This window comes from Rutilus rutilus (genome assembly GCF_951802725.1).
Source record: "Rutilus rutilus genome assembly, chromosome: 12".
Lineage (NCBI taxonomy): Eukaryota > Metazoa > Chordata > Actinopteri > Cypriniformes > Leuciscidae > Rutilus > Rutilus rutilus.
Genome location: NC_140217.1, coordinates 11,792,666 through 11,805,705, shown reverse-complemented (window position 1 = coordinate 11,805,705; position 13,040 = coordinate 11,792,666). Strand labels below are relative to the sequence as shown.

General features: G+C 35.9%; 1 protein-coding gene across 2 annotated transcripts in view; it reads left to right on the top strand.

Annotated features, from left to right (window-relative positions):
* The window catches only part of agap1 (ArfGAP with GTPase domain, ankyrin repeat and PH domain 1), a 102,180-nt gene that overhangs the window by 44,972 nt on the left and 44,168 nt on the right, over positions 1-13,040 (top strand). For both annotated transcript variants that reach the window (XM_084425361.1, XM_084425362.1), the window contains 2 exons: positions 21-182; positions 11,004-11,165. In XM_084425361.1, the coding sequence (XP_084281487.1) occupies positions 21-182; positions 11,004-11,165 (324 nt within the window). The remainder of the gene's footprint in view (positions 1-20; positions 183-11,003; positions 11,166-13,040) is intronic.

Below are 13,040 nucleotides of genomic sequence, written 5' to 3'. Positions count from 1 at the left end.
ATCATGCATCTCTCACACAGGATCTGTGACCAGTAGTTCTTCAGCGTCTCAGATGGCGAGTGGCATCAGTCTGGTGTCGTTTAACAGTCGGCCAGACGGGATGCATCAGCGCTCATATTCTGTATCCAGCGCTGACCAATGGAGTGATGCCACAGTCATCGCCAACTCAGGAATCAGCACGGGTAAGTGTCGGAACATGTGATGCCTCCTCAAACTGCCGGGGGGAGGGGGGCTTTTGGGTTGTGTACTTGTACAAATATTGTTGTCTTAAAGGTTTTTCTTCAGAACAGAGAACAGAACCTTAAACAGCGATTTGTTATCGTATAGTTGTAAACGCACACATACACCCACTCCACCTTTCATTGATCCTTGTGTCAAGCTCTAATGCTGCTTTAACTGTTTATCAAAGTAATGGCCACTCAGGAGAAGCACATTACCAAAGGCCCATCTGTCGACGGCGAGTCGCTAGCAGAAGAGAAATGTTTGGAGCATGATGTTTATCAGTCTGTCACCTTTCTGTTGTCATCTATAATTCCATACTTGGCTATTTTTATGAAATCTCTCATGTCTGCAAAGCCACAGGGGGAAATGGGAACACACAGATGGAAGTCACTGTTGGACTGACAGCTGTCAGACTCCGTGTATGTGTGTGCTGATGAACTGCAATGACATGGTGTGACTTGTTTTAGGCTTGTCGTTTGACCCTTGTCTGTAGTTGCCTCTGTGTTTATCCCTGATAACGATTAAAGCTGTGAAAAGCTTAAACGGGCTGCGCAGCGGGACACTACACGCACACAGCTGAGCCACAGAACCCCACACATGACGTCAACAACAGAACTTGTAGTGTGGTACTCGAAATACATCAGTCGTGTGTACACACACACACACACAGTCAAAAGTTTTGGATTGGTAAGATTTTTTATGTTTTTAAAAGAAGTCTCTTCTGCTCACAAAGGCTGCATTTATTTGATTAAAAAAAACAAAAACAAAAAAAACGAACACTAATATTGTTCAATATTATGACAATTTAAAGAGCATCATTACTCCAGTCTTCAGTGCCACATGATCCTTCAGAAATCATTCTTATATGCGGATTTGATGCTCAAAAAAACATTCATTATTATTATCAATGTTGAAAACAGTTTTGTGTAAAAAAAAAAATCAGGATTCTTTGATGAATAGAAAGTTCAAAAGAACTGCATTTATTTGAAATAGAATCTTTTGTTACATTATACATGTCTTTACTGTAACTTTTGATCAATTTAATTCATCCTTGATGAATAAAAGTATTGATTTATTTGATCCAAAAAATAAAATAAAAATTCTTACTGACCCCAAACTTGTGAACGGTAGTCATTAATGTTACAAAAGCTTTCTATTTCAGATAAATGCTGTTCTTTTGAACTTTCTTTTCATCAAAGAATCCTGAAATAAAAATGTAAACTGTTTTCAACATTGATAATAATGAGAAATGTTTCTTGAGCATCAAATCATCAGAATGATTTCTGAAGGATCATGTGACACTGAAGACTGGGGTAATGATGCTGAAAATTCAGCTTCGATCACAGGAATAAATTACACTTTACTATATATTCACATAGAAAACAGCTGTTTTAAATTGTAATAATATTTCACAATTTTACAGTTTTTTGTTTTGTTTTTATCAAATAAATGCAGCCTTGGTGACTTCTTTTAAAATCATTAAAAATCTTACGATCCAAAACTTTTAACTGGTAAGGGCTGTCAACAATAATGTGATTAAAATTAGGTGAAATTAACATTTTATATAGTTGATTGGTGATGAACATGAAGCAGGGCAACAGCTCCCTAAAATTCAAGATATTGGGGCAAAAATGCCCCTGTATGAGTTTTTGTCTCATATTTATATAAGTTAAGCAAAATCACACGAGTGCTTTTTTTCTTCCGAATAGCCGAATGATTTACAACCGTTCAATAAATAAGTTAATATTGTGGTATCTTTTAAACATAATATTGTCTGTTTTAGCAAAATTTTGTTTTGTTTTGATTTTCTGGGATTCTGGGATACACCTGGTGTTTCGTTTCTGAATGAATTTGCGTATTGAGCGAATCAATCGGGTGAACCAATGATTCAATGGCCCATTCATAAAGAGAGCCATTTACTTCATTCCTGAATGAATCAGCCTTTTGAACGAATCGAATGAATGAATTACTCAATGACATTTACTGCCACTTTTTTTTTTTTGTTTTTTTTTTTTGCATACCCGAACTGAGACTAATTTCTGGCCTACTGCATTTAACATTTTCTTTAATAATGGCCATTAATGATAAAATAATCGAAAGTAAGCAAAACTAGGACTGTGTATTGGCAACAAAGTCAAAAATACGTTTCCCAATGCAGAGGCCACAATAAAATATATATCACGATATGGGTCTACACTCAATTTTACCTTAGCAGAATTTAGTATAACAGCTGTTTATTAAACACTGCAGGGCCGTTGCTAACTAATTTGCTAACACAAACTAACACACTCTCTACATTTTAGAGAGCTCTAAAAATGAGAAGCGTTCTAAACTGATCCGCTTTCTTCACTGTAGCTCACGCACTCACATTCAGACATTCACTCACATAGAAACATTCAGCAACACAGAAACTGCTATTTTTTATTAGTAAGATAGCTTCACCACTGAAGAGCTACATTATCTTTCTCAGCAAGGAGTTAGTAACATCACTGTTTTAGAGAAACGCGGCACAGACTGAGGTAATTCATACATGCACGTTCTTTCTCGCTCCCTCAGGCCCGTAAATTAACACAGACTTGATGTATTACACTTTTTTCTGTGAATAGAATATCAAACCGAAGATCGCTAAACTGCCAGCTTACCGGTGTTTTCAGAAATCTAATTTACATGAGGAGGCAGACCATATTTACTTCCAAATAGTAATTAATCCACACTGAACAGAATTCAAATCCATAGCTGCTTTAAAAGTATGGATTCAGTCAGACTTGGTAAGTAGAAAGTACGGTTTGTATACCTGTCACTTTGTGTGGAATAATTGCGAAAACATTTGCTTTATAGTGCATTGTCAACATTTTCAGAGTTCAGCATGCAGTTTGCAGCAAAAATAGGTTTAACGGCGAAACACTTCATCTCAATTCTTCTGGTACACAGCACTACATAAATATATGTGCTGTGGGAAAAAGCCTATTGCTACTGTGCCTTTAAGAGTTCAGTGCAAATTCCCTTTTCACATGTGAAATGAAAAGCACTCAAACTTTTGGTTTGCTGTAAAGTTTGTGTGCATTGCCCCATCTGTCAACAAACTTTTTGCCAAGGCTGCATTACATTTGTGAACAGTATTCAAAATACAGTCTGTACTGAAATGTTTTCACAAAGTGATCCCTTTAAGGGGTTTGTATAATACTTTCATAATTAATTAATAATTATTTATTTCTGTGGCAAAATGGTCATAGTTTTCAAAGGAACAGAAACAAAAACATAAATATCCACTATAGTATGAACAAAATGAAATGGAGCGTGTTTACATTATTAAAAGCAAGCAAGCAAGAAAAAAAAATACAAATGTAAGCATACATTGATAAATAAGCCTCTCTTTAACATTACTGAAAGCGTATGAATCCCTCTCTGTGCGTATCACCGTGTATATCAGTGACTTCAGCAGTGGAGTTAGTGATTATCACTATTCGGACACTGCGGCGCTCCGGAGGGCTCTGTTGTGAGGTTGTGTGAGTGCTCGTATCCTTCCCCCCCAGGAATCTCTTAAAAATAACCTTTCTGCTGGCTTAATGATGTGTCTGTCCACGGCCTGACTGGATCAGATCTGATGTCTGGATGACGGTAGTGCCGGACGCTGACTGCTTGTCACCTCTCGCCCCCAGGAGCTGGCGGGAATGAGATCTTGTCTTTCTCCTGAGAGAAATGGAGAGAGATAAGTGGTAGCAAAGTAATTAACTGACGTTCCTTGCACTGCACTGAGAGGGGAGAGACTGTTAACTAACCTTTAACCTTTTGTTAAGTCTCTTGTGTTTGTTTATCCTGGAAGCTTAATTATTCATTTATTTTCTTAACTATTATTATTTCCTGCTTTTAGAATATTCAGATATTTTGTTATTGTCCACACATCAAACAGAATATTAAACGAAGATATTTTCATAGAGTCCATTTCTGGTGGTTTATAAGCTAGCTTATTCATTTCCCACAATGTAGTACTTGGCACTAAACAGAGACTTAATTAAAGTATAAATTTAAGATCATAAAAAGCCTTAAACAGGGATGTACATTAACTTGATTTGCACATAGCTCTGGTGCTGCAGAGGTTGAAAGTTTTGTAGCTCAGGACGCACAGGCCACACAATTGTAGTACAGGTACGTACAAAACGTCTGTTACCATCTCTGAAAACAACCACAAGTTGCGCAGTTAATTTTCCTGTCATCATCTAACTCGCTCGATTAGCTGAGGGAAATGGCATATAGAGGAAAGCGCATCAGAATTATAGAAGCGTTCCCTTAAAATGATAAAAACCAACAGGTTTGTTGTGCTTGTTTTTAGGGCTACATTTTGGCTAAAATATTTTTTTTATACATTAATATGACTAATAATCATCATCTATAATAATAATTACCATATAATATTTTTTAAATAATCTTATAATAATATTTTTATATTAAACAAAATAATAAATATCACTATTGTAATAACTATTTATAAATCATTAGAAAGGTCTAAAATTGTTTTAAAAAATATTCAGTTATTACTTCATTTTTGTCAGGAAATCTGAGAGTAAAAAAAAATGCTGTACACTTCTCTACACTGGAGTAAAACGTATGGATTTGCATGTTTACTTCAAGCTTCTCAAACGTGGGTTGCCTTGTGCACAACTATGGCATATGACACAGTGCTGCCCACAAGGCTATTGCCGCTACATAACATCTTATTTTTATCAGTTCATTTTTTTTTCCCCGTTATTTCTCACAGATTTCTGCTCGTTCTAAATTAGATACAGATAAAGTATCACAGTAAAGACAACATTTAAATAAATGCATTAGAAAGAGAGCGATTGCATGTGAATTCATTCTACCTAGCTTCTTAGCGCATTAGCTTAACTTGCGCGTACAATAAGCTGTTTAAAACGTGCATTCACCCGATCGATTTTGAGCATCCAGATAGGTATAATCAAGCATATCATGTGGAGCGCTCTCGGAATATGCATTTATTTGTCATTTTGACTGTTAGAAACAGAGCGTAAATGTGAACTTCAAAGATTTCTTATCCTGTTGCACCCCTCTATAGGCTATGATCAGCGACTAGTCAACGTCAAAATTAAAGCGTCATGGCAGAGCATTAAAGTCGTCTAGTCTGTACACACATGTAATGTACAGTAAGTGCCCTCGTGCAGAAAGTCCACAAGTGAGACTCATCTTTCCATTCTTTAGAGCTGTGGCTCTGCTGTTATTGTTGCCTACTATAGTAACTGCAACATTATAGTAACTTTCATGTGTCTCATGTTTTAAGCACAAATCTGTGTTCGTGGTGATCATCCCTGTATGCCTGTCACTCAGACATACATTTTTTTTGTCAAATTGGACAGATAGTGAAACTAAAGTGCTTTTCCTCATCCAGGTGGATAAAGAAAACAGTACAGCTTTTTAAGATCATTTTTGATGATTGACATCACAGAGTTTATTTTCATACTGATGTGTAAGTGGTATCTTACCAGAAACAGAACTCTTTCTTGTGTGAACAGCACATTTGTGCATTTTCAGGAAAAGTAGTTCTGGTAATTTTACTGTAATGTACCGGGATTACTGTTTGAAAGAAGCTAATCTTTACCTTATGGTGTTTATATCAAACCTATGGAAGCTTGTTTCCGCCACAGAATAAAACATTTTAAAAGATAATTGCAACTTTTTATCTCACAATTGCGGGTTTACATCTCACATTTCTGACTTTATTTCTCGGAATTGCGAGATATAAATTCAGAATTGTGTGATTTAAAGTCGCAATTGTGTGTTGTTAAGTCAGAATTGCAAGATATAGGTTAAACTATAAAAATAAACTCGCAATTCTGACTTTTTTTCTCAGTGTTTTGAGAAAAACTTTCTTTCTTTTGACATTTTCTCAGAATTGTGAGATATAAACTCGCAATTGCGAGTTATACAGTCCAATTCTAAGGAAAAAAAAAGACTTTTTTCCTCATAATTGCGACTTTATATCATGCAATTCTGACTTAATAAAACAATTGTGACTTTATATCACACAATTTTGACTTTAGAACACACAATTCTGACATAAAAAGTCAGAATTGCGAGATGTGAACTCGCAATTGTGAGAAAAAAAGTAAAAATTGTATTTTATTTTGTATATGGTTTATTCTGTGGCGGAAACAAGCTTCCATACAAACCTGCAAACTCAATGCCTTTCTAAAAAGCACAACTGTGTTGTATTCAGGGGTTACCAGGGTAACTGCTATATTTTTGCTGTTCCATAAGTGCCACCTACTGTCAGAGAATGAAGCTGCATTTTTATTTGGCTGGTAGATGGTAAAAAAAAAAAAAAAAAATTTTTTATATATATATATATATATATCTGAACAATTAGGATAAGATCATTTTATTTAAAAAAAAAAAAAATTTCTTTGTCAAAACCGGTTTCATTTTAACTGTAAAGTTGTTTAAATTGTCATTGTATGGTTTATATGTTACCATAGACATTGCTCTACCCCACCCATATGGTATTAGTTTTATTTGTACAGGTCTTAAAAAGATCTTACAAAGCCTTACATTTTTGCAGATGCCTGCCCTGTGCTTTTTATGCAAAATATACTGAACCAAGCTGTTTTGACCTGAGATCATTTAAATATACAGATGCCTTTAAAGTGCAATTGTAAGAGAGGGTCAGAGTTGAAAAGAGTTGACACTCGGCTGTGTGCTGTCTGAATGAGTTGGACGACATCAGAGCAGACTCGTTCTGACTGGACATGGCTGCCATTTGAGAAACTCAGCCTCAGTAATGAGCTCTTTTATTCCAGAAGAAACAAAGCCAAGTCCGTTTAAAGGAGATAAGATCCCCCTCCAGTGATCGTTCTCTCTGTGTCTTTTTGTCCCACTCCATGTTGTCTTGAGGGCATGGGAAAGGCAGTGACATCCCTGTCTCTTTACCTGGAGCATCCTTTGCCCCAAGCAGACAGTTGTGCACAAAAATACCCCCTCTGTCCCTCCCTCCGTGGCTACAATGAGTGTAATGAGTGTCTCTTTGATTACATCTGCTGTGTTTAGGTGCTCTGGGGTACATGCTTTTGGTCCGACTTGCCTTAAGATAAATGCTTGGCTGTTCTCATATCAGGTCACCCAACTTGTTGAGTTATGCACCCGTGTTTTTTTTTCTTTTTCTTTTTTTTTCTTGCTCTCTCTCACTTACTGCATCATACTCCTGATTTACCCCTTTACTTTTATTTTTAGTTCTTTGGGGCTCTTTTGACTTGCCCCAGTAAGCAACCATGTAGAAACCACCAAGATTGAGCTAGTAATGGCCTAGCAACATCCAAGAAAATGGATGTGGCAAGTTCCTACATTTTTTTGTTGCTTTCACATTTATGCTACCGTATAAAAGTTTGAGGTTGGCAAGAATTTTAAAAATGTTTTGAAGTCACTTCTGCTCACCAAGGATGCATTTATTTGATTTCTATGATGGCAAAGCTTGAAATTTCAGCATCATTACTCCAGTCTTCAGTGTCGCATGATCCTTCAAAAATCATTCAATATGCTGATTTGGTGCTGATGAAAAATTTCTTATCATCAATGTTGAAAATAATTGTGCTGCTTTAATATTTTATATTTGTTTGAGATTCTTTGAAGGACATGTATTTGAAATTTTCACACTTCACTTGTCTTTGCTGTCTCTTTTGATCAAATGAATGCATCATTCCTGAATAAAAATCGTAACAAAAAATTTAGTGGTAGTGTATATTACATGAATAAAACAAGGCCCTTTCACACCGAGCCCGATGCAATAAAGCGAAGCGAATAGGTGGCGCTGACCAAGAATGCATTTTCCTTGTGTATGTGTCTTGAGGTTTTTCCATTTGGCTTTAACCTCGCCTGCTGCACAGCATACAACAATAAATTAAGATAAATAAATTATGGTCCTACACGAGGAACACAAACTATCTATAATGCTTTCGAAATTTTTTTTGTTGACCAAATACATCATAAAATCGCAGATGAGTAACAAATGTCAAGCTACACTTCACAAATGATGATGTTTTTGCTCAAAACCCACTTTAAACCATCATCGAGTGCTTGTAATAACTAACGCTTGTGGTCTAAAGTTCTTTTTGACCATATAATGGACAGACATGTAGTGTTTTATAATGGAGTGAACTTTTCGCTACACCTGCTTACCAATTCTCATGTAAACTTATATTTTATGGTTGTAAAAATAGCCTGAACCGCATGAAAAACACATCAGTGCTCTGTACGCTGTTTCAAGCTCATCATATCGCATAATTCAGGGGAAAATTTATAGAAATTATATACTGTATAAAGAACATATATGATAATAAATCTGTTTTCAAACACCAGTGATAACAATAAATCAACATCCATTCTCTTCTTTCTTAAAGAACACTTTTCTTGTGTTTACACACTGGTTTTCAAAACAGCACCACCAATCTGGACCAGCGGCTCCGGGCATGTGATCTTAAAGTCCCCCTGTAGTCAATCATTTTATCCCTTAAAACTCATCTATGATCACCAAAATGACATATTTAAATATGAGGTTGATTCCAGCGCCTTTTTCGCCAGCTCCTTATTCGTCGAACTAATCGTTCCACCTTAAAAATGTTGGATGGTTGTTAACCCCTCCCCCTCATCGCTTTTGATGGATTTTGTTTAAAAAAAATAAAATAAATCAACACTCTGGTTGAAAAAAAATCTTGCAAAGTCTGACAAAAATCGGACACACTGCAATTGAATGAGCCTGGTGTGAATAGCTCCATAGGGATCTGCTTTTTCGATACAAGAGCGGCATCGCACAATCGTGCTCAGTGCGAAAGGCCCTAAAATAAGTCATTTTTTAATACATGCGAGTATATCAAATTTAATCAATTATTTTCAAAAAAGTTGTTCAATATATTTAAGGTAAAAAACATAAATTATTGTTTTTTCATTATGATGTTAGAGACATTTTTACCCCCACCTCAAAAAAAAAAAAAATTCTAAATGGATTCAAAAATGAAAAACACTTATCATAGATGAGGTGTTTTAATCTCTGCATAAATAATAGAAAATGAGTTCCATGTCATTGATCCTAAAACACTATATCGCAATGACCTGGCAGCCACCCAGGTTTACTTACTAGTTTGTCGTTCTACATAAAAGATGACAGACATTTAGCCTTTGCCTTGAAGTGAAATATTCCATGATAATGGATGTGGTGTTGTGGTGTGTTTCCTCTTCACTTCTCTAAACTAACAAAATCTAGAAGCAAACTGTCTGTTACTGACTGTCTGCTAGAATTATACCAGACTAATAAATGACCTTTGAGAAAGCACTGAGCTTGAAAAGAAAAGGATGGAGAATGAGGAAGAGGAAAAAGGTGTATTTGACGTTGAAGTGTGTGTGTGTGTGAGAGAGAGAGAGGGCTGGACAAAAGGGGCTGTTAGAACGAGGTGGTTAATTGTTCACTTTGGGATGGCATCTTGTCAGCAGAGATAAGTTGTCACGTTTTCCACTTGAGCTGAGACTAAACGATTGTAAAATAAGTTACGGCCGTCCTTGGGGCTGTGTGCTGATGCAGGGCGCTGGGAGCATGCTCAGTGCCAGCCTGAACACCCCCCCGTCCCCTCCCCACATCAGCGCTTTCACTCGGCCTGAAATTGATGTGAACTGAATGTTATTTTATTCTGCCGCTAGTCACAGCTGTCAGTGCCGCTTATGAAAAGTGAAGCAGCCCCTCTGATAGCCTGAGCTGGAGGATCCAGCCAAACGCCAGTCAGAACTGGCCTCACACGAACACGGGTGCTCGATCATTTAAACCAGAGTAGACACCACAGAATGTTCTACACTCTAAAAAAGGTCCAATGTACGGTTAATTAGATTTTACACAGGTGCTTTTTCTTTATTTTGAATGGCGCATTGCGTTGTGTTTTATGTTTAACCCTCTGCGGTTTTAGGTGGGGTTTTTTTGGACCCTGGAGGTGTTTTGACAATTGCACTTGTTTCAGTTACTTATAACATTTTCTTGGCTATAGTGTGATTTGTAAACTTAACAGATTTTCTTTTTCTATAGTTATATAAATAACTATAGAATAATATAATTCTATAGAAATATAAATATTTCTAAGTTTTTCTATAGATTTTTCTTACAGTCTGTGCATGTGTGGCAGAGTTGCATTCTGAATAAATTGAGAATCAAGATTTTTTTGTTGTTTAAAATAGAGATCACGATTCTGAATAGACATCTAAACAAAATAACAGGTCATTTACTAGAGGTTCTGACAAATGTTAATTGCTGCAGTCTATTTAAAATATTTCATTTGAATTATTTAAAAGAAAAATCAGTTTAAATGATCAGCGTTTTTGAATGAATCTATTGAATGAATGATTCAATGACAAATGCATTTTTTTCACCTTCTGGTGTAACAAATTGACTCTGTTTTGATCACTACTGTAGACATTGTTTATATCCGAACTATAAACTTTTATCCCAGTAATCTGTGATAATTTGAGTTATTGTAATATAAATTTTGATACTGTGTGGTTTAAAAAATGTTTCATACCATGACAACTGCTCTCTGGGTCAGCGGTAGCGCCAGCGTAGATTTAAATGTTCTGCTGTTATTGTACTTGTCAAGGTTTAATAGACAATTGAATCATTGTCATTTAGGGATAAGATCGCATGGGTGTTTGAATGGAGATCGTGCTCTTTTAACGATGAATCATGCAGCTCTAGTGTGTGGTCAAATAGGCCTGAACGTCAGTCTCTCTCTCTGTGTGTGCAGATACCAGTATGGGAGATTCTGTGTGCTCCAGTCCTAGCATATCCAGTACCACCAGTCCAAAGATGGATCCACCCCCATCGCCCCACGCCAACCGCAAAAAACACAGGAGGAAGAAGAGTACCAGTAACTTCAAGGTGGACGGCTTCTCTGGAACTGCAGAAGGTACTTCCTGTCTCTGTCCCACACAATCTGTTCAGATCTCTACTGAACATCTTTTTGTCTGCACATTCAGCCACGTTCCTAAGAACAGCTGTAAAGCACTGGTTCTTCTCCTGTATCTTTGGCTGAGCTTCTGCAGTGATATTTTACAGGGAGAGTCAAATGAGGAGGAGCTTGCTTTGTGAGAAAACATTGCACAAAAGACATGCTGAAACATTTGGATTTTAAACTCTATTTCAACCTGGAAACACATGGAAAATTGTCAGGTCAATAATCAAATTAGCATTGGCAGGATGCCAACATTTCAGTAGTCAGTAACAGTACCTGTGAATTTTAATAAGCAAAGACTAATTTGCATTAACACACACTATTTGACTATTTAGCTTTTTTAAGTATTTTAAAGTTAATCATTATAAGTAAATATTAATTAATAATTAAAATAAATACATTAAATGCATGACGTGTAGCCTTTTTGTTTAAGCATTGCTTGAAAACAAGTATAGACAAGTGAAAAGTAATTGATAAAATAAACAAAAACAAAAAAACCTTTGCAAGCAATAGAACGCAGTTATTGATGTTTTTTCATTTTCTTACTGTATAGAGGTGTTATTAAAGCTATCCAGACAAGAACCGTGACCATTATATTTCATATTATTTTCATTTTTGATTATAAAATTATCTCAAGAAGTAACTCTCAGAGCTATTTTAATATAAAATTGTTGGTCCTCTATGTCCTTTTGACATCACTAAGATAAATACAAGTCATTTTTTTATTTGTAAAATTGACCACATGAACTCCTTTAAATGAACTGTCAGAAATCCAGCTTTCTCTTTGAAACGTTTCTTAAATCACGCTGGATAACATCTTTAATATTTACTAAACATGTTGAGTTCATGCCATTTGAATACTGCTGTCATAAAAGCAAAACGGGGACAAATAATAACGTTCACATGCAGACAATTTGTACTTTTCATTAGAATCAAAGAAGCCTTCCCATATACCATCATGTATAAAAGCACATATGCTGCATACACTGCTGCTGTCACACACACACACAAACGCAAGTGAGCACACACCGTCACGCAGTGAAGTTGCAGTCGAACAGATGTTTCTGAGCAGCAGATGTGTAATATGTTTCCTGCCGTCAGTATGGATCAGGCGGCTGACAGGCCCGCGTGGAGCAAGAGAAATATGCTGAGTGATTATTACAATCTCACACAGACAAGCCGGTTAAACGCCGTCTGTCACTCACACACTCATAGACTCCACTCATCACTGCAGCCACCATTATGACACCGTGGATATATATTTGTATTTATTTTTCTAGAATTGAAGCTTAAAGTGATTTAATTCATATTTTATTTAACTAAACTTAAAGTGTTGTTTGGACAAAACTTTGCTAGAGGCCTGCATAGGTTTACATGTGAATGTAATGTCAATGCAGATCTACAATTTACAAAATTATCTAACAAATTTTACCAAAAGTTACAGTAACACACTATCATTCAGCAGTTTGGGGTTAATATGTTTTTTTTCTAAAGAAATTAATATGTTTTATTCAGCAAGGATGCATTAAATTGATTATAAATGACAGTAAAGACTTTAACATTGTTACAGAAAAAAATCTATTTTAATTAAATGCTGTTCAGTTGAACTGTGTTTATCAAAGAATCCACAAAAATGTTAATCAGCAACTGTTTTCAACATCAGTAATAAGTGTTTGTTTTAAGCACCAAATCAGCATATTAGAATGATTTCTGAATGATCATATGACACTGAAGACAAGTATTGGCTGCTGAAAATTCAGCTTTGCATCACAAGAATAAATTACATTATAAAATGTATTAAAATTAGGGCTGGGAATCGATTAAATTTTT